The sequence below is a fragment of the Athalia rosae genome, chromosome 2, assembly GCF_917208135.1.
Source record: "Athalia rosae chromosome 2, iyAthRosa1.1, whole genome shotgun sequence".
Taxonomy (NCBI): Eukaryota; Metazoa; Arthropoda; class Insecta; order Hymenoptera; family Athaliidae; genus Athalia; species Athalia rosae.
In genome coordinates this window covers 29,299,887-29,323,157 of record NC_064027.1, presented here as the reverse complement: position 1 = coordinate 29,323,157, position 23,271 = coordinate 29,299,887, and the positions used below count along the sequence as shown (strand labels likewise).

At 34.1% G+C, this 23,271-nt stretch overlaps 2 protein-coding genes and 1 long non-coding RNA gene across 14 annotated transcripts; 2 read left to right on the top strand and 1 right to left on the bottom strand.

Moving 5' to 3' along the window:
- The first annotated feature begins 724 nt into the window (after positions 1-724).
- LOC105692538 (proton-coupled amino acid transporter-like protein CG1139) lies at positions 725-6,150 on the top strand. 2 transcript variants are annotated; one of them, XM_012411808.3, is made up of 9 exons: positions 725-1,226; positions 2,858-2,948; positions 3,031-3,165; positions 3,288-3,560; positions 3,784-3,868; positions 3,993-4,265; positions 4,387-4,565; positions 4,717-4,889; positions 4,981-6,150. In XM_012411808.3, exons 2-9 carry the CDS (start codon positions 2,881-2,883, stop codon positions 5,217-5,219), a joined length of 1,425 nt encoding a protein of 474 aa, XP_012267231.2. In that variant the 5' UTR covers positions 725-1,226; positions 2,858-2,880; the 3' UTR covers positions 5,220-6,150. The 2 variants fall into 2 exon arrangements, with proteins under 2 accessions (XP_012267231.2, XP_048505509.1); XM_048649552.1 differs by lacking the exon at positions 725-1,226 and adding an exon at positions 1,265-1,653.
- On the bottom strand, positions 6,026-22,889 carry LOC105692539 (nocturnin). 11 transcript variants are annotated; one of them, XM_048649550.1, is made up of 6 exons: positions 18,820-19,036; positions 18,226-18,597; positions 8,046-8,266; positions 7,887-7,952; positions 7,043-7,630; positions 6,026-6,933 (listed from the first exon to the last, which is right to left on the bottom strand). In XM_048649550.1, the coding sequence occupies exons 2-6, from the start codon at positions 18,591-18,593 to the stop codon at positions 6,635-6,637; spliced, it is 1,542 nt and encodes a 513-aa protein (XP_048505507.1). In that variant the 5' UTR covers positions 18,594-18,597; positions 18,820-19,036; the 3' UTR covers positions 6,026-6,634. The 11 variants fall into 11 exon arrangements, with proteins under 11 accessions (XP_048505507.1, XP_012267240.2, XP_012267233.2 ...); XM_012411817.2 differs by lacking the exons at positions 18,226-18,597; positions 18,820-19,036 and adding an exon at positions 22,470-22,889; XM_012411810.3 differs by having other exon boundaries at positions 18,226-19,036.
- Positions 10,635-11,887, top strand: LOC125499831. The gene is made up of 2 exons (XR_007276832.1): positions 10,635-10,765; positions 11,598-11,887. It is a non-coding gene; the product is annotated as an uncharacterized LOC125499831 (long non-coding RNA).
- Positions 22,890-23,271: the final 382 nt, after the last annotated feature.

The following is a 23,271-nucleotide window of genomic DNA, read 5'->3' as shown; positions in this document are numbered from 1 at the left end:
AAAAAAAGAAATTCATCGCTCTCGTATATTTATGTGCATTTATTTCAAGAGAAAATGTTAATCCTCGGTATGCGTTGATCATTTTCTTATTGTCATCAATTTTTTTTTTTTCTAGTTGACTACAAAAATGATTTACCATGAATTGATTGCTGTACGATGATAATTAAAAAAAAAAAAAAAATCTGTGACGATTGATTTCAACGATTTCGAATAAACAAAATAAAAAAAGAAAATTCAACGTGTACTATGACTTATGGACACGCACGTTGATTTTTATTAAAATAAAAAAAAAAACTGAGGATAATAAAACACACTATTCGCGGTTATAGATTTTTCTCTTATCTCGTGTAATAAAAGTATCACAAAAAATTAATTCACCTGCAATGGGAAGGGGGGAAAAAAGGTACAAACAATCAAAGCAAATGCGGCCGGTTTTGAACCAGCAGTAATTAAAACAAAATGAAAATTGAAAACAACGGTGTTCTTTGTTTTTTAAGCACAGCTTTAGTTTCAAGCTTATGGTATCGCGGCAATAAATTATCGAAATGAAAATGAAGGATATTAAGATTATTTTTCAGTTTTCATTAAAAACCAATGAGAATAGAAAAAGTCTTCCGAGATTCATAGAAGCGTTCCAGTTTCCTTTTCTCTCCTCCCTTCTCCCCCGCCTTTTTTATTTCCGCAAAATGATGGCAGGAGACTTTTCGTCAGAGTATGGTCGTCTGATATTTTGTGGGATATCGTGGTTCTCGAAATTAACAAGGGGGAGATTATTACGACTGATTAGAAAAACGTTCGTCGGAATGTTTCTCTGAAGAGAATCGTCCGGAGACTTTAATATGTAATGCCGTTGCGAGAGATGTACATACATCACGTGGTCATCTGCCCGTACTCAGAGAATTATTTCGTTAGAGAGCCACGCTTACGAGGATCTCGCCGAGATGAAAGCCGAGCGAACGTTTTGAGCTTTCTGCAGCAACGGTCGGAAGATAATCCCTCAGCTAGAATCGAGGGATACAATTTTTGAAATTTCGCGTTCATTCGGTATCGGTTTTTTTGTTCGTTTCTCTTCGTACTTCATATTTCTCGTTTCTTCACGCCCATTTTCATACGTTTTCATTAATTCGATGTACGCGCGTGAACGTGCGTGTGATAAATTTGATAGTTTTCGGATGTGCGGCTGGGAAAACTTTATGGTTTTTTTTCTTCTTTAACGCAGCGAAATCGTGAGTGAATATAATATATGTATATACGTGTTTATTCGCAGCGGATATTATTACCACCTGCACATGCGATTGATATCGAAATCAAATTGAATTAGAATCAAACGTTTCGCGGTGTGTCAACATACTACGTGACCTTGAATTATAAGGATTTTAATAATCGTATAATATTGTTATCACTGGAATTACGAAACGAGACCTGTTACTTCATATTTACGATTAGTGCGGACCATCTGCTTATACATTCCACCTTATATTTGCGTATACGTTCTGATATCGAATGATTAAAGTATAAGCGTATGGCTTAGTAACGATATTTTACGAATAAAGTTCTACTATTGGCTACAATAATATAATTTTCGTGTCATTCCGCGCTACGTAATCTGGCCTTTGAAATTACTTTTTCACCCGTGCGCTAATCGGAATTTAGGTAACGTTAATGTCACTCCAAGATCTTTCGTATGTTTGTCTTGGAATTAGTATCACTTGACGCGAAATCTAACGCGTCAAGTTATCGCTCGAAGGAAATATTTTCAGCAAAAAAGAATTTGCAACGGTGAAAATTTCAGATTTTTTTTACGGTTAGAAAAAAATTGCGTTGATTTCGGAAGTTATATTGAGTTCGACTTTATTTATTTGCTTGGAAATTGATTGATTTAAATCGAATCGAATTCGCGGCGGAAGGAACACGATGTCCACCCCCCTGACCTCGAGATCCGTCGTAATTGAATTAAGAGAAATTGATTCGAAAAACAACTTCCTAATCATCTTAAGCTGTTTAAGAGCTGCAAAATAATTTCTGTTATGCTGCTGCGGCAACGCAGTTGCAGCGGTGGCGGCCCCTTATAAACCAAGTGTAATCGAATATGCTGTTTAAATTTAGAAAACTAATCTATATTTACATGTAAAGCATGTATCGTATACAATATTCGCACATTGTATTCCAATTCGTCATAAAAATCGGCGACCGCGAGTCGAGAAAAGATTTTTTTTTCCCATGTATTTGAAAAGTAATTGAGCTGCGAAAAATCAATCGTTGCAATTATTAATAACACAAGATCAAATGGCCGCGATCCGGTCCGCAACTTTTATGTAGATCACGGATCGAGTGTCGCAAAATATGTGGGAACAATGGAAGTGAAAAAAAAAAAAAGAGAAAATGAGTGAAAACTACGGCACCAGTTGACCGCATTTGATCTCAATGTAATTATTATTGAGGCAATCGACTGCAGAAATTATTATAGTGCACCAAGGCTGCAGCTCTTAATTTAAATTCGCACATTATAATAATAGGTATTATGGCGCGCGATCAACTGAGGTAAATAATTTTAAGCCAATTCTGATGATGGGTATAATTGGTTAAAAATTGCACACTTTGCATGGCATAGCGCGTAAACGCTGCAAATTGAAATGTTCCGAATACTAGAGAAATTCCGACATTCAAAATGGCGGGGAAATCGACGAAAGGCAATGTGCTTGAGGGAAAAGAAAATAACGACCTTCAGAACCCACTTCTACAGCAAAAACTTATTCGATTGATGTGAAATTGATATCAACTTCGCATCTCCGTAAAAAAAAAAAAGGAAAAGTCGTGCTTCTTTCCCCCCTAAAATTCGTAATATTACTTCCCACAGCAAACCGCAGCAACGATCCGGCAATGGCGGGAGAAAAAAAACAAGAAACTATCGATCCCGAAGCAGTGATTGGCCAGAGTCTCCCGCACAAGTAAGTTCGAATTTTTAAATATCGGTACCTTCTTATGGAAAAATAATTTTTCGCTACGTACCTCCAATCGTTTCTTCTGCAGATTCGACGTACGGGGCGCGGAAACGCCAGAGAATGGTCTTCGCAGTTTCGACGGTATAGCAAGTTCTTCGATTTCCAAAAATGCAGACGATTCTTACGACCCCCATGAACATCGAAACTCACCGAATCCAACAACGTGGGTATTCGCTCGATTCGGCGTAGACTTCTATTCGGAAATTTCTGTCGTCCTCTTCGAACGCTACGCACGACTCGAAATTTCCCGATTATCGTTAGGATTTACTTCTCACGTTTTTGCAGGAACACGGAAACGCTGATTCACATGCTCAAGGGAAGTTTGGGAACCGGAATCCTGGCGATGCCAAACGCATTTTGCAACAGTGGATTACTGATAGGTCCTATAGCGACGATAATCATCGGGATATTAGCCACCTATTGTCTGCACGTTCTCGTAAAAGCTCAGTACAAATTATGCAAAAAGCTCAAACTTCCCCTACTCAGTTACCCGATGAGCATGAAGTACGCGTTGGAAAGGGGACCGGGATGGTCGAAATTTTTTGCACCATACGCGCCGTAAGTTCAACGTAGGATTGATTAATGAAATAATTGATCGATGAATTCCATTATTAATTCGAAGCTCGAACGTCTGAAAATATTGCATCGATTAAAATTCAAAAACTGCTCGCAAATGACAGAACTCTCATTTTCAGATTATTTCCGATTTCAAGTTTCAGTTTTCCTTTACCTGCACATTTTTGCCCAGAAATCTTTTATTTTTATCTGTTTTTTTTTTTAGAGGAATAGTCGACGGATTTTTGATAATCTATCAAATGGGAATTTGTTGCGTGTACATCGTATTCGTAGCGGAGAATATCAAGCAGGTATGAAACAATTTATACTGATATTAGCGAGTTTACAGCGTTCGGAAATGATAACGTGAAAAAACTAGCAATAAAAAATGATAATTTTCCACAAAGTAAGTTTCTTTCTTTTTCTTCTTTCCAGGTCACCGATCAGTATTTTTCGCCGATAGACGTGAAGATACATATGTTAATTTTGCTGCTACCTCTTGTACTGATAAATTACATAAGAAATTTGAAGCTTTTGGCACCATTTTCAACGGTAGCAAATATTATAACTTTCGTTGGACTTGGAATGATTTTGTCCTACGTTTTTGACGAACTACCTTCGATGGCTGAGAGGGAATTCGTTGGGTCTTTGAGAAATTTTTCTCTTTATTTCGGTACAACTTTATTCGCATTGGAGGCTGTTGGCGTGGTGAGTACGAGTAACTGTTTCATTTTTGTCGTATTTTTTTTTGTCACGGAAAATCAGAATGCAACAAATATGAGCAAAAACGTTACAATATTATGATCAAATATACGAACTAATTTCACAGGTAATCGCTTTGGAGAACAACATGAAGACTCCACAGAATTTCGGAGGCTATTTCGGAGTTTTGAATATCGGGATGACCATCATCGTCGTGATGTACATCGTGATTGGGTTCTTTGGATACATCAAATACGGCGATAAAGCTCAGGGAAGCATCACTTTGAACCTTCCGAACGATGCGATGTACGATGATTCAATTGTCATTTTAATATACCTCGATTTTGGAGCCAGAATTAAAGAAGTCCGAAATTCCAAAAAAAATTAACATGGCTGCGTCATATTCGGATGCAAAAAGAGATCTCGAATACTTTGAAAATTAATTTCTTTATTTCAGAATGGCCCAAAGTATAAAGCTGATGTTCGCCATTTCAATTTTCATCACATATGCCCTTCAAGCTTACGTTCCGGTTGAAATACTCTGGACGACATACGTAAAGCATCGTATTTCTTCAGGGAAGAAATTATTCTGGGAATACGTTTGCAGGACAGGAGTCACCGTTGTAACATGTGAGTAAGATAAAAATGAAAGAAAATTATCCCCACGGAGTAATATTGCCCGAATAGGTGCTTATCTCTTTCTTGTTCTGATGGTTTCCAGTCATTTTCGCCATCGCTATTCCTCGCCTGGGATTATTCATCTCGTTGTTCGGTGCATTTTGTCTTTCGGCGCTCGGAATTGCGTTTCCTGCCATCATAGAAATATGCGTTATGTGGCCGGATACCGGAACTGCAAATTTTTATCTCATAAAAAATGTGTTACTCATATTATTTGGAATCGTTGGACTTCTCGTTGGAACTTACGTTAGTCTCAACGACATAGTGAATTCATTTTTATGAAAGTAAGGAAACAAATCGAACAAATTTTGTGCTGCACCACACAGAGCTGGATTGGAAAAAAATGTAAGTAATAATATTTGTAAATTGTTCAAGCATATGGGTAAAGGTGAGAGAGAAAGAATATCGATCCAGTACGGGTATATTTATTTTTATAACATTTTTTTCTTATTTTCATCGGAATCTTTTATTTTTATAATAGAATATAAATTATCCTCGCGGTATACCTATAAATTTTTGTTTTTTTTCGTTATTATAATCTAAAATCACAATTTTTCCGGGCCTCCATATTGTAAGTATGTGGTGCGTTTAAAAGTATGTATAATGTATTCGTAGGTATTGCTGAAATAATTACCTGTTTAGTTCGTTTACATTTCAGCGATAACGATTGATTTGTAAATATTTTAAATTATGATACTTTTTTCCTAGATGCTGTAAATACCCATCTACATAAGTATTGTATATTAAATAGCGATTAAACTAAAATGAAAAAATTTTTAATTCACCGCGTCTCTCCTGGAGAAATATTAGAATAAATACACGATATGTATTACGTATAGTAGATCACACTAATTGAAACGTTTTTGCGAAGCTTCTCACGCCATTTTTATGCCAATTATTTTTTTTCTTTATTTTTCATTCACAAATCTTTCGTGATTAATCGAGCCATTTTTTCCGGTCGAAAAATGCTGCGAAGAACTTTTCTAAAATGTGGCTGAAATTAAAGATGACTGTTTCGACGATAGAAAAATAATGAAAAAAAAAAATCGGATCAAAGGTGCGTGGGATTAAAATTTGATAATTTTTGGTTTGGCGTGGAAATTTTTATCTACCTAAAGGTATATTACAGAGATTCGGCTTTGGCATGTATGTACAAGTACGAATTACACCTAATTTCTGTCTAATTACATTATTAAAAGTAATATGAAAAATTGTTGTGGGGTCGGGAAAATTCAGCTAATTTCTATGACAATAATATTATAACAACAACAACGGTTTTTCTTCGTGTTTCTTTTTCCTTCCGCATAGAAATTCATCATCTTGACGGCGAGAAAAAAAAAAGAAACCAAAAGGCACGTATATTTTTATCATAATTGCAACGATTAATTATGCGATGAATTAAAATTATATACCCTTAAAATCTACTGTACACCAGTCACTGAGATATTCCAAAAAATTCCTGAGATCACGTGAAATATTTTGAAAAAATCTTCGCAATCGATTTGTCAAAACCCTTCGATATCACGGAATCTGGTGTGCGCTCGAAGTTTTTAGCGATCAACCTCATGGGATTTTTCAAGATCGACTTGTTTTTTCTTCTAGAAAACTTTCATAAGCGTTACGAAAAATAATAACAGTAATATTATTAATGATAATAAATTGAGGAACAAAATTTCTACAGTTAATGTTACAAATTTCTATAAGCTGCTAGTTCCTTCCAGTTCTTCCGCATGTGATTGTTCGGATTTCTCTTGATCGTGAAACCGTAAGTCGCAGCATAGTGAGAAATGGTCGCTAGGATACCGAAACGAGGGTACTCTCCCCTCTCCAATATCATCCGAAGTCGGAAACTGAAGTATAGCGTTGACGGCGAAAACATCTTTGTTGTAAAAAACGTAGTCTATAGTGTGACAAACTTCACCCTCGTCCCTGACCTTCCACGTTGTATAAGGCGGTTCTCTGTCGATGGAAGGAATGTCCGTTTCGCACGAAAAATCTGTAATGTAAATTCACAAAAAAGAAATCAGAACCTAAGTCGATAATCTTTTCAAATACATCTCGTAATTGGATTATTAATTTTTATAAATAGAAAACAAAAAACATACCTGCATAAGCGCTTCCTAGATTGAGTTCCTGGTGGCTCAAAACCGTTCTATAAATCGGCTCGCTCGGTTCCGCATTGAAATCTCCACAAAGTATGACGGGTCTTCCTTCTGCGGTTGAACTAACAAAATCTAAAAGGTCCTTTCCCTGCTCATTTCGCAAAGTAGACAAAAGCGCGCCACTTCTGGCTTTCAAGTGGGTTCCAGCAACCAAAAATTCCCTTCCGGTTTCTTTTACTCTCAGGACAACAGCAACGGCGACCTGATTGCTCTGAACCCTCCAAACTTCTAGGACTCTCGTATCCGATTTAACGAAATCAAATTTATCACGTCTATAAAAAACTGCGCATCCGTCCGGTCCGTTATTTCCGTCAAGATACAAACAGGGTGAGTCTGGTTTTGGAAAAAACATTCCACCGTAACCCTGAGTCTCTAAACAAGTTTTCAAGAATTTGAAATGATCCACTTCTTGGAGGCATATCACATCCGGGGCGTACTCAAGGATTTCTTGAACGATTTGGTAGCGACGATTCGCCCACTCCAAAGCATCGTCCGGACAACAAATGAAACTGTCGCTCGTCGTTCCCAGCGCTAAATAAAAGATAAAAATAGACGAATACTAAATAAAATGGATCGAATCACAGAGATTTCGATGTTAAACTTTTTTTTTTGTGTTCTTGTTTTTTATCATACTTCGCGTGATCTGGCGATTTTTGTAGTTTGAGAGGCATCGGCGTTCATGTGATTCGAAACAGCTGATTGTTGTAATACTTTTTTTGCAACCATGCTATCTCAGTCATCATAACTGTTATGTGTGAAGCAATGAGAGACATCAAGTTAAACTTACATTGCGACAAGACGTTCCATTGGAATATTCTGATATGATCTGGACTGTTCAATGGCTGTACGCACACTGAAACCACAAAGAAAAATAAAATACATTATTCGTTTCTTGTGGGTAAAATTTGACGAGAAAATCCTCAGAATGATTCGGACCGATGCTTACTTTTGGAGACGCCGTTAATTTGAAGAATTTTAAAATCGTCCGCTATATTAACACCGACATCTTTAACAACGCCTTTGAAAGAACGTCTAAGAAGTGGTTGTACACATTCGCATCTACATCTTTCAAGAATTTCTGAACGCGTCATTCTGGATGGTAGGGCGATATCAGAATCCTGAGCATCCTCGTTGAGAATTTTGGGAGCCGATGTAAAACTCCCCATCCTGAAATCAAATAATGGCAAACTGAATATTTTTTTTTGTTTTTTCAATTAATTATCCGATCTCAAGAGTTAGCCCACGATAAATTTTTTCGCAACAACTAAAACTACAAAAAATAATCTAAAAAAATTGAACACGTATGAACTGCAGGAAAAAAAGTCGTCGATTGTGAAATTTTCGCCTTTAATTTCGCCTTCCATTTTTTTTATTTCCAGGTACATCTTCGCAGACGATATTAAAACACGCTACCATACATATTGACTGTAGATAATTAACAAATCTCGTTCATTGCCATCCGGTCTGATAATTATAACCAATGTTTAGAATAATTTCACAATTTCGTTGTGGTGGATGTAATTTTAATCCCAATTTGCATAATGCAAATAGATTCAGGTCACCGAATCGTTCATTGGGTCGATTATAAGTATATACCGTTCGTTTTAAAATTAAAAATACTTGTCTGTACCTATATGTATATTATGTGCTCGTACGTACATGTACATGTACTTATCTGAATCATGTATTACATAGAACCGAGAAAAAAATATTATTCCAATTATTGCCTATACCATTCACAAGTCCCTAGTCTTTGAATCGTCCCCATTTCGTATTTGAATACAAAAAATGTACGAACAACTTCTAAAAATATCGTACAATTTTTCGTACAACTTTTTCTTCTTCGACGAATGCAACTAAAGAAAAATCTATCTGATTGAAAATTTATCATCAATAGATAAAAAAAGTGCCCTATAAAACCAGATAGAAAAACCTGAGTAGTTTCAGTTTCTAACACAAGTTATCCGCATCTAATATATATACAATAATGTATATAATGTATATATAGAATGACCTAGACTGACTGACAATGAGTCAAGTATAGTAGCTTCTGGCACCGAGACAAGGTCGTTTTAGTTCAATGTCATCATACGGAAGTAGAAGAAAAAGAGAAGAAAAAAAAAACGAACGACCGAGCGAGCGAACGAAATACCCCCAGTTCTAACGGGCTCGTTAACTAGTTAACTATTTTTGGAAAGTCTTTTCTGACTGATAGATTTTTTTCCATCCATTTTATTCGTTTTCGTTTGTTCTATATCCTATTAATGCATACCAATATACACTCATGAAGTGAACACTTATTGTTAATAAATAAACGGAGAAAATTATTTTGAATTCCATTTCAATTTCCATAAACCGCAGTAGTTTTTATTTTTGATGGTAATAATGATAATAACAATAATAACAATAATCTCATTAGAAAAAAAGGAAATTAATTGCGGGATTTTTTGCGGTACGTATGAATGATTACTATCAAGCAGCTGTGAGTAATCGTTTCGTAGAAAATACATTGCGTAAAAAAAGAAGCTAATATGAAAAAAAAAGATAAGAAAGAGGAAAAACAGATAAAAGTTTTCTTGTTGTGAAAAGAAAAAGAATTGACATTCCTTTCAATTCTTTTTGTTTTATTTTTTTTTGTTTTTCTAAGATTGAACGACACGCACACCGTATGGTTACCTGAAACGGAGTAGAAGTGCCCTTAGCAATCGCATATATGTATGATGTGTAATGTAAATACTCAGGTATTTATATTAAATGTAAAATGATTTAATTTCGTTTAATATTAAGTACCGTTATTTAGTCATTTGTTTAGGTGAAAAAAAATTGTAGAAATGATCCGTTGCGATATAGTTTTCTGATTTACAATAACGATAACAATGATGATAATAACAATAAGAATCACAACAACAATAATAACAATCTTAGTTACAATTGTTATTATTTGGTGTTTTTATTTTGGCAGTCTTTATTTGAACTCGGATACCAGGTATGTACGGAACTATGAATTGATATGATGATTATGACGATAATAATTATATTTGTAATTACATACTGGATGTAACGACGATATTATTTCTATTTATATGGCGAGTTATTTATAATAATATTATTTAATGCGAAATAATCTTTGGTTAAATACTAGACAGATAACTACGGTATGTCTTTTATAACGTTGTGTTATTGTCAATGTATTTTTAAATAATTTGTTATTCTATTTTTGAAATACCGTTTTAGTGTATATTTAAAAAAACACTTCTCATAATTTTACAAGACATAAAGCGAACGGAATGTTTCTATTATTATTTATTATTGCACGTTTACTTGCAGGTGATTATTAGTTGCTTGGTTGCTCGCTTTTACTATAAAACCAGTTGCAAAGGTGTCTCGTCGTTCCAACCAACAAACTCTTGGAACTCATCGAGTCACTCGTTTATTGCGCACGCGTCGCAGAAGAAGAGAAATATATTAAAAAAAAAAAAAAAAAAAATCAACGGCTTTACAAACCTATATCCACGCAACACCCCGTATATATCACGTTGTGAGTTACCGACGTCATTTCTCTGTTAGAAAACGTCACGTGCGTTTGTACCGAACGGAATGCAATCTATCCGACATCGTCATTCCGTGCACCTGTTGATAAAGACTAAGGTTTCTTTCCGCATAATTGTATGTGTGTTTTTTCGTTCTTGTGTTAAAATTTACGTTGTAATTTGCGGATTAGGCAGTAAACCGTGCGCGTATTTTCCAAACCGATCGAATTCAGGCAACCGTCATTGACCCGTTGTTTAATGCATAATTGTTACTTGAACGGGACGCGCGCGTTTTCCTTTTTGAATCTTAACCTTGAAAGATTACTTGAAAAACATTTGTGTTGAGGCTGCAGTCGTGAAAAATTTGAATTCAGAAGTTCATGTGAAAGTATTCCATTGAGAAATGTTCATTCGGAATATTGACCTCAATTCAAGATGGCCGCAAAGTGCTCGACACTATTCAAATTTTGAATTTCGTTGTTTCGAGTCCGCCATTGCAGTGCTTCAAATGTTTCACTGTCGCGTTGTTTCGGATTCTTTTGTTTCTCACTATTCGAATGTTGGCGCGCTTCTTTCTGTCAGTTTTTTATTCGTTTTGACTTGTCGTAATTCGCAATTGTGATTCTTTTTGATTTTTTTCCCTTTCGCTCGCGACGATCATTTTCTTGCGAATAAATTTCTCCTTCTCGGTAATGTATAGTAATGATGACGACGATGATAATGATAATAATAGTGATAATAACATCGATGATCACGGATCTCCGGTGTAATGACGCTGTCAAATTTTCATGAAATCACATCGCTGATTATTTGAATAATAACAAATTATGTATATTTATGTAATAAGTACATGCTATGTATTATGTATATTGCATCTAATAGATAAGTACCATCCTCTCTTCGTAATTAATACGATTATTCAACAGATTGAACGACGATAATTACCGTTGTATTACGAAATGTTTCAGATGATGTGGTTTCAGACTATCTTCCTTAGCTGTTGACGGTTCTGCCATTATCGCAAGTGTTTCGTCGTTTCGTAGTGTCAAAAACATCATTTGCGATGACATATTGTAACAATTAATCTACGCAAAACTAATTCTTTTATCTTATCTATAAATATTTTTCCTCGATTTTCTTCCACTCTTCAACGTATGTTACATATCATACACCTATGTATAATTTAGCAGTATGCACGCACACGAGGTATGTATTTCCATGTACGTATAACGAATAAAATGCACTTGATCAGCTACAATATCGTACTTGTATTAATCTTGCGATTCGAAAAAACCAAAAACGACGTATAAAAAAAAAAACTCAATTTTCAAATCATTCGATCGAATAATTACATTACACGCGTTATCGTCGACATTTTGTAGAACGAACATAAATTTTGGAATGAAAAAAAGCAAAACACAATTTTTTTTAATTTTTTTTCCAATTATTTTACTACAGATGCGATTCACGACTGTATTTTTTTTTCTCTCGGTGAGAAATTCTCCGCGTTCACCACACACAGACTTCGTATCAAATACTGACTATAAAATCTTGGGGGTTCGACTCTTTATACCTAAACCTCTACAGCGACGATCTCGCGGTTTGACATCTCCCGCAACTTCACTTTGCATCCCCACTTAACTTTAAAACCATCTTCGCCTCTCCAACTTGTAACCATATCTACACGTATTATGTATATCTTCGGTACCTCTTTTTTTTCAACCATTCTTACACCTTTTTGCAACTACTTTTTTCGCGAGACCTCTTTTTTTTCTCGTTCTGTATATCGAGGATTGATAATCAACGAATTCGCGGGTCTAGAGTAATGTAAATTAAAAATAATAATCACGACGAGATCGATGATGACTTTTGACTGCGTCAGGCGCTTCCCCCCGGGATTCACCTTATAATCGAATTGTCATTAAATAATAGAGATTTTCCATTTTTAATTTCGATAGAAAACAATGAGGTATTATTCCAAGAAACGTTTCGGTGAAATAACCGTAATGATATACGCACACGTACCCATGCATATAAGCACGGTGTGAGCGAACGCGTCTGGTTATTTTCCAATTTGTTAACCCGTAAGTAAAATATTTGAAAAATAAGAAATAAATGAACGAAAGAAGAACGAAGAAATAGAAAAGAAGGAGAGAGAGAGAAAGAAAGAAAGAACGAACGAACGAAAAAAAATAGTAGAATAACTAAAAAAGGAGAATATATAAATCTTGTATATGTATTTTATACATTGTATGTATACGTGCGTGTATTGTAAAGATTGTTGTACACACATGCGAAGAATAATAGAAGGTGAAGTAAGGATCGGCGAGATGCGCACCGAAGAGAAGCAAAAGAACCCACCTTGCGTCCAAAGTGTAATAGATTATCTGGTTTAGACATTGTTCGAAATCAATTGAAAATCGATTTAGCGATGGCCTTTTCACCGAGGTATTGTTGACACATGAGACACGTGGCATTATTGCATATAGCTTTCAAGTAAATATATACACACGTACATATGTCACATACCCATTCACACGAAAGTACATGTATGCAAAATTCATACATCGTTACGTCAATTTTTCTTTTTACAATAATAAATGAGATATAGGTAATAACAACGTTGAAAAATGTATTACAGCCATCTTACTATTTCGCTATAAAGTAAATTTATCAATTCTCTGATTAATTATTTTTGCCACACGCATTATATACCTATACAGGTTACAATCTATCTGCATCGTTCGTACGAGCTTTTTTCTTTTAACTCACTACAAGATACGTACGCAATTTTTTCTTTTATTGTCGAGTAAGCGATCACGATTTTACATATTTCCTAAAGAAAATAAAAGAGAAGAAAAAAAAAAAAAATTTACAACAAAAAAGAAAAACTTCCAGCAATGGAAAAATTATTTGTTTTATACGTGCGTCATTTACATGAAAAATTTACGCGGGAATAACGTCAAATTTGGAAAAAAGAGGATAATGATAACAACTACAACAACATCAATGATAATGATAATAATAATACTAAATAATTAATCGATCGAAGAAATCGTCAAGTGCAGGATCATATTTGATTACGTGTACGGTATATTCTCACTCGTGTAATGATTGGTATCAATTGTTTAATAATATCGGTGTAGGTACTTATTCTTTTATTGTGAAAGTTTAATTTTCGTAGAACAAGGTATACGCACGTACATCGCGCGTCAATGATTATTACTATATTATTATTACGAATGTGCATGGGTGAGATTATTTCTAGAATATATTAATGAATACGTGTGTCATAATTTTCACTTGATATTTACCTATGTATGTATGTACACTGCAGCGACAAAAAATACGCGTATTATAGGAGAAAAATTTCTTTCAATTTCTCTTTGTTTTATATCTCTGATTTCTTTCATATTCACAAAATGTTAATAAATGTCGAGACACTTACAGGTATTTTTTTTGTCTGCACACGACCGTTCGCCATTTTGTGAAAATCGGTAGTGCGAAAAATCCTAATTTTGCAACCAAGAATGATTTTTTTTTTTTTGGTCACTACATTTCATAGCTATGAGATTATTAGTGAAAAAAAATGTCCGGTTACACGACTAGGTGTGCACATGTATTATAATTAAATTTTAATTGGTTTCAGTTACTGATTTCAATGCAGACATACAGACAGCCAGGAAACCTCATAACCCGCACGTAGCGCGGTACACCCCGAAGCAATTTGTAATTTATTGCAGTTATAGTAATTCATTAACGGGGGGGGGGGGGGGGGGGGGGGATCGATTATCTAACACGGAGCTGAAAAAAAAAGGAAGAAAACCCAAATGGAAGAAAAGCAAAGAGGAAAAAAATCAAATCGAATAAAATGATAACAGATAAAAAACAAAATTTGAAATCCCAGAACACTATTATTCCCGGATCAAATGAGGAACGACGAATTTTTCTTTCAATTCGTTCGCTTCGCTTCAAATTTTTTGGTTAATTGATTGCTCGGTGTACCAACGAGTAAATTTCTAATTACAAATATATTCATTATATCATCCACGATGACTTTTTTTTAATTTCTAATTACAAATATATTCATTATTTCATCCACGAGCGACCTACATAAAAGGACATCAAATAAAAATAAATCATACTTCAAGTGTCACGCATGATATAATAATCACGTGTTTCCATTATCATCTTTGATGACGTATGATATGTCATATGTACTTGTAACATGTTACACTCATTTAACCGCAAAATTATCCTTAAATCTGACGATATTGTATTTTAATTTATCATTATCTTTCTACCCATATTCTTTTATATGGACGCGTTCCCTCCGATGCAGGATATTTACATCTTGTATCGGAGATATCGTAATATCAAAATAATCAATTCACACGATCTAATTTATAAAAAATAATTGAATGGCACACGGCGTTTGATTATTGCAATGAAAAATCGGCGAGACTGGTGAAACTCGAAAATCAAATTTCAGTGAGAATTTATGGATAATTATCCGTTCAAGTCAGGGGTAAGTTTCTAATATTATGTATAATTCGACAGTCGCGACTTTTGACTACTTTTTTGATTTACGACATTCAATCTGAAAATTCAATTATGCTGCAGTTGCAACTACACCATCGAATCGTCGTACCACGTCATTTTCTGTGCAAAATCTTGATTGGTGCGGATCAATTACACGCGAAAGTGAACGTGTCGCGAAAATCAAGCATGCAAGAATTGCAATTACGCACTTTCAATTTACATAATTTTCTTGAAAAAATTATCCGTGAGGAACAATGAAATGCGGCGAAACAAAAAATTCAACTGGCATTACATAACGCACGGAATTGAATTACATAGTACAATTGCACGCGCGTTTTGAATTCACACAATTCTTAAAACAATTAAAATGAATTCAATTTCAATTGCATAAGTCAGATTATATTTTACGAGGATCTGCACGTGAGTTTCATACGAAAATTATACGCACTTGGTACTTATATTTTGCAATTTTCGCAACAAAAAGTGCTGAATGACGAATAAACTGACAGCAAAATTGAACTGTACATCGTACGCTGTACGAAATGCAATTCAAATATTTTTAATAGAAATCGTCAAATTTTTAACGACCAAATATCAGTGAGGACGAAATTTTTCTTCTCAAAATATATCTCATTTGAACCACGTTTAAAATAAAAAGTGAATATAAAAATAACAATAACGATGATGATGTTACGTCACGGAATTGCATTTCAAATATTATTGTCATATGATGTGCTATATACGTATATTGCAGAATTTATTTTCTTACCTTGGTTGTAGGAGAAGACTCGAAAGATTCCTCTGCCCAAAACCATCAAGATTCACGATGGATGTTACGAATTTAAATTTAAAAAGATTTTTCGTCACGGACGTCATTTTGTATCTCTTTTTTTCGTTCTTGTTTTCTTTCTTCTTCTTTTTAATACAATTATTCTCGCGAATGACTCGATTTTATCCAATATATAACCGATGCGGGTGTAACTCGTAATAGGTAATTGCAGTATGAAGATACAGCATATATATGAGATGAGTTTTAAGAAGAAAAAAGGAAGAAAGTAAGATAGAAAGATAGAATTGAACAGAAAATGTGTGAAGAATAAATATCGAAATTATAAACATATTCGTACACACGTTCGAAAAAGAAGAAACTTTCCTAAAGCCGCCAATAACAAATTTTCCATATATGAACCAGCTGATCTCCGTTGAAAGTACAATTTTTCTTTATCGTAAGTCGTGAACGTTGCAATAAAAATTTTGCCTGTAATTTAAAACATATAAAAACCAAAATATTAACAGATTATAATTACGTCGCTGTACTATTATAACAATATGAGTAATTAGTCATAATTAGTCATGCAAATATACAAATAAATTTTTTTCTTTTTCCCAATTCATCTGATTGTAGAGTTTCTTTTTCACCCTCGTCAATTTCTCGTGATCCCCGTTCTTTGTTCCTTTTTTTCAAATTGATTTTATTTTTCCTTTCCCTATAATGCCACTGCAGCAGTTTCTCTGTACATTATGTCACGTATACGTCGTATGAGTAATTTTTTTCTTACACGATCACAGTTTTGCATCCCATTTTTTGAAATCATAGGAATGACGCCAGATATTCAATTTCTTATACCTTCGTACCATCTCCAGTGCGCATATCATTTTCATGCGCGTTTTATTTTCGAAAGGGCGAGGGGAGGGGTAGAATTAAAAAAGAGTAAAGGAGAGAAAAAGATGAAATAAATAACAGATTCATCTAGGTATATTTCTCGGGTAAAAAAAAATGTTCAATTTATTCAAGAAACTCCAGACGTCTCGTGCGCTGCGCCGCGACTGCATAACGCACATACTTATCGAGTGTCATATACGGACTCAAAAAATCGCTCCAACGATTTGAATGAGAGAAAATGGAATGAAAATATTTAAAAAATACAGTTTGGTCGATAGAAATGAGAAAAAAAATATTTGCACATAGATGTAAAGAGAAAGGAACGGAAAAAAAAATTACGTTTGCGAAGATGCACCTGCAATTTTGATTCGTTTATTTCCTTTTACATATACCAACCGCAACCAACGAAATAATGAATCGAAAAAATGTATTTTCATCGTCACGATTGTTACTGTCATGATAAATATTATAATTATTCAAAATAACTTCGGTCTTTACTTGTACATTCGAATATCGATATTTTTGATAATTTTTTTCATGATAAATTGTAGCGTTGAATTAGATTCGTTATAGATTCATCAGCGAAATAAAAATCATCGTTATCATTGCTGCGATGATTGTAATAGTCGCTGGGATGATTCAATTTTTGAATTTGAAATTCTTTTCTCAAACCACCGTGAGCTCAGTCACGTAGGGGACTAAGTAAAACGGTCGACGAAAAGATAAAAAATGCCTGAAATGTGAATAATATAATGTCCTGCTCTCATATTGTATATGAATGCACTTGATATAAAGTCCATGCAGTACACGAGGAATCACATTATATGTTATACGTACATTTGAGAGAGATGGAATGGGTGAATAAAAGAGAGAAAAAGAAGGGAGAATGAATAAAAACTAAAAAATGTAAAAATAGGAAAAACAAGAAAATCAAGTACTGCAGAATTCGTAAGAAAAAAATGGGGAAACAAAAAATAATACGTGACTCAAAGAACGTGTTTCAAGTCACGTATGTAGTGCAATGAAAGATGTATGATCTGTATCACATAGGTATACATAGGTGTTCATATGCTATACATATGATGTACCACACGCGTGATACCTGGGCTTTTTCGTATACGTATATATATATACGGTATACCTACATAAAAAAGTGACGTATAGAAATGTGGAAAACCAAAAAAATCACAAATTCCTTCTTTTCTTTTCGGAAGCAGTATTAGCTGATAAATTAACGAGCGATTTGTTTTTTTTCATCTCTCTGGAATAATATTGATCGTTAAATTATTTATGGCAGACGATAATATCGCTACACGTGTAAATCAGTAAATCACCTCGATGTGTGTATAATACAGGTGAGAAAAAATGTTGTTGTTGTTGTTTTTCTTTACCTTACTAGATAAAGTAGCAGCGCCTTAGGTGGTACGTATTCAACTCCCCCAGCGGCAGGTGATGGTGCAGGATCGGAAGAATAATTACAGGTATTATTATCGGTCGATGTCGCGTTGTTATTAACGTTGTCGTAATTATTATCGGCAGCGGCAGCGGCGGTGATTTGAATATTTCGAGCGGCCAGGCGCCTTTTCGCAGCAGGAGAAGTCATCAACGATGCTTTGGCTAATGTCTCAGCTAACGCTAGAGATTCACGAATTTTCGACAAGTTCGGAAACTCCCTTTGGTGCTCCGAAGAACCTTCTTTACTTCCGTCCTCAAGATTCTTCTTCATTTTTTCGATATTGCGCAAAGCGGATACCTCCATTTCACTATCACGTATAATTTATAAGCTCGCGAATAAGTGGAGATTTGAACGCGGCGATGCTGATATTGCAGCTCCGTATATACGTGAATTATTGTACACCTGATTTTGTTTTTTTTTTTTTTTTTATGCTCCGACGATTTTTCAAACAATGTTACAAATCGTGAAATTTACGCGATTTGAATGTAACCGACCGCCCCCTTAATCGATCAATTAATTAACCATGTACCTGTGTGTCGCAGGTGTGCGTTTCTTATTTCATCAGTTTATTTATTTATTTATTCTTTCGGATGAATAGTATATTATATTTTCATTATCGATTCCTTTTCGCAATTTATCGGTTCACGTATTCGTCCGAATATTTTCGATTTATTTGATCTAAGTATATGCATAAATGAACTTATCTATGAACGCGTCTTCTCCGTACAAAGATTCAAGATCGACTGATGGCAACCTCGCTTTGGTTTGTCCGTACGGAAATTATAGTTATTCATGTACTTTATACATATATATAAATAAATGTGTCCATTTACCGGTATAGGTATGACTATAAGAAGATAAAACTCGCGTTAGCTCGTACCGATATACCCACTATGCAAAATTGCTCCAAGCCATCCGGTTTGAATTGTATAGTAGGGAGGCACCGATCAGACATAAAAATTATAATCTATTTCTCGTCCCACAAAAGTACGTGGTATAGGGAGATATTTGTTCGTATTTTTTATCCTTTTGTTTTTTCAAGTGGGAACTAAGATTTTTCCATAACGCAAAATTCGGTAAATAATATAGATGTCCATACATTTGAAAAAGTTTTAGGTGATTATTTATCGCGATATTCAGTTTTAATCTACATATGCAAACCGTCTCGAGGATTACTGTCCTTTAAACTTGCGGTATAAAATTTTTGATGATGCATAAAAACGATAAGTTTTTTCAATTCAACTTTTTCAAATAATCGTTCAACCATAGTTCAACGAATCGACGGTTAAATCTGTGCAAAAAATCCGAATCGCAAAATTTATCAAAAATTACCGGCGAATCTTATACAGGTGCGGGTGAAAAAATTATCGACAATTATGGCCGATTTTTTTTCTTTCACAACCTTCAACAAAAATTGCCAAAGAAATTGACAGCGTGAATTTTTGAGAGGAAAAAAAACCCCGAAAGAAAAAATTAAGAAAAACTCGTTGGTATCTCATAGAAGAATCGGTACGATCGAACGTTAAGATTTGTAACTGATCTGATACAAAATAAATTTATTTACTTTTCCATTTTTCATTATACCTTGGCACAACGAACGTTTAGAATTCACGTTCCAGATAATATATAAATTCATACGCTAGATATGGATATGTAGGAAGTAGTATAATGAATAATTATATCGGTACCAGAAATCGGAAATTATTTCCGGATATTATGTAGGACAGGGACGAGAAAGTTTGACCTTTTCAAGGTCGAACGTTGCCGATGCTGCTACTGCTAACTACAAATACACACATCTACACTATGATATGCACATATTACATTAAAATTTTATATTTCAATCATAAAATCTGACTATACTGTTAATTCCGCAATTCATAATGAAAAAAAAAAACAACGATCTTTTGTCCTTTTAATAATTTCTTAATCATTTTATTACTATCGTTTAATCAATATTATTATGATCATTAATATTTTTTGCCAATTGTTTACTTCGTCCCCTCCCCCTCTATTCTCTGGTTACGACTTATTTTTCGTTTTTTTACATTTTTATCATTAATATTATTAAAAAAAATCAAAAACATCGTTAACATAATCTTACACTATAGTACATAGCAGGTAATACGTATAAATATACGCCCATATATAAAGTGTGTTATCTGTTAATTGAATAAAAACTAGAAAAAAATAGTAAATGAACAAAATGAAAGAAAAAAGGAGTAAAAAAAAAAAAATTTATTGACAAGAGGTTGAACAGAAAAAAAAAAAAAATAAATAAATAAATGAATAGTCGCACGTTTTAAATTGTAATGTAAGAAGAAACTGGAAAAATATATGTACATATTTATTCGGATATTTGCGTACATACCTATGTATGTATATGAGCATAAAGTACGAAGTGCAAAAATAACGCCTTCGTAAAATAATATGGTATCGAACTATATACCTTACAATTAGCGTATGATTTATTACAACATTTTTGGATATATCGGATCGGATTTTTCGATCGGTGTATTCTGAAAATGAAATTTTGATTACAGAACGACAGAATTTCATGTGATACGGTAGGTATGCGTGTCTTCTAACAATAAAAAGCTCCGAGTGAACGCAGATTGAAATAACTACCGTCGATTATCTATTTCTCATGTTTTTTGTTGTTGCTGTTGTTTGAATCAACTGCCGTCATTATTGTTCAATCAATCATATGAGCGATCTTATGTAATCATGTTGGAAGATCTTTGTAATTAATGATCATTTTCAGACGTATCATGTTCCAAGTGGATCATGTGCTTATCTTACAAATAAAATTTCAAACTCTGCGAAGTTCAATTGAATAAATATCTTCTACTCTTTTGTCGAGGAGATGCAGAGCTATACGAGGTACAAAGATTCTTTACCGACTGGTTTTTAAAGATCGTTCGATTTCCGGTAACGATTCTGAAAATACTACTAATCGAAAGCAATGCAAGATTCACAAAAAATGGGATTAGTGGTTATCATCGAATGTGCAGCAAAATCGTATTAAAAAAAGATTAGGACAATTTGCGCGAATCCAACATGGTGACTTCGACGATGCTGCAGTGGCAGTTGTCATATTGTCATGGAGTATCGAGAAAGAAATCTAATTGCATGATAATTGTGCTGAATAATTTCATGTACGAATATTTTTACAATTCCGTTGATAGGTAACGTAATTTAAACTTCGGAATTCCCCCTCTATTTCTCGATAAAACTACGGATTCTACGCACATACATTTATGAATCATTCCTAGATTCTCAATAAATCTCAGCAACGTGATCGTGTTTCGGCTGCTACAGTGGCGATTTGGCGATTTTTCATGCGAAGAAGAAGAAAATAAAATGTTCATTTCTTGAAATTCATCAAAATTCTAGAAAATCAGAGAAAAAAAAAAGAAAATTTGACCAACGAATTTTCGGAAGTTTCAATCGGAATTAAATATTATTTTGATTGAAGCTTTCAAATCTCCTACGACTTTTATTCGAAATATTTAGGTTCGTCCCGAGTGAATGATTTCAAGAATATTCAGATTTTTCTTATAATTTTAAATGAGATACCCCGTATGTTGAATTTACAATTAGAGCCTCACAGTTTCATCGTCAGATATTTTACACGAACATCGAGGCACACAAAGAAATGATGAGTGAGGAAAAAACTAGGTAAATAAAAGAAAAGAATCTTTGAAATAACCATTGGAAATTGTTATTTTTCTTCTTTCCTTTTTTTTTTTTATCGCGATTCTAATTTCAATTCTAGATTTTCGCTCTTCCATCCTCAATTACCTAATTTGTTAAGTTGGGAAAAAAATTGTTATTCGCAAAGCACGTACCTACTCGGTCTGAAACATCCAAACTAACCAGTTCTTTTTTTTGTTCTTCATACAACGCGAGTTTGATTTATAGGTGATATAAAAAATTCAAATAATTGAGAAAAAAGAAAAACCAAACCATGAATATTCAGTGTTCGGTTTTAACGTAATTTCTCCGAATATAATTTTGTTTTATTTGATTTTATTTGATTTGATCTTTTTTTTTTCTTCCCCCCTTTGTCTCGCTAACATACAATTCGATATAATATTATCAACGTCAATTGTGTAGAGAAAAAGTAGTGAAGTAAGAAACCGACGTGTATTAATTTATACCATAGGGTATACTTACCATTTCGAGTGCAAAGACTTCAATGTTTCGCGTACCGCGACAATCAACGAGACAGAATAGTTATATGAATAATAACGACGTGATTGTGTATAAAGAAATAAGATAAAAATAAGATGAAGAAGAAGAGGTACACTTGTTTTCGATTGTTTGATCTTTGAAGACGACTCTAGTTTTTGTTCAATTTATAAATTGATTTTTATCTTTATAATTTCGCGCTGATTCAAAGGACACAATGAAATAATACAATACTTATAAAACTTAATGATATAATGCGCGAGTAACCAGTGATAATCACGCGTTCGTTCAAAATGAAATCCTGTTCTAAGACCCGCTTTTTTCTTCACTACACATAAATTGAAATAATACAGTCCGGTTTCACAGCACTTCGAAGACTGCTCTTGATGTTAATTACAAATTTTGCTGTCTCCCAGCAGAGAAACTGAGACGATTAATTCTGTGCGATTATGTATATACTTTGCTGCAGAAGGGTTCATTCTCTGTTCTGTAATTATATGTGCATACTGTATATATATATAGATACATAATTATCATATTCGAACGTTTTATCAATTTTAAGATAAGCAAATTACTCATAAATTCAAAATTATAAAAGTCTTTATTCCGAGCCACATAGTTTATACCTACAAATGTTTACACATGTTTTACATGTGCGTACATCCGAGTACATTATCGTATAATATAACGACTATGTAATGTGAGCCAAGCAAAAATGTTGAAAAATTCTCCCGCCCCCAACCCCTCGACTCTCGAAGGACCATAGAAATTGGAAAAAAAAAAAAAA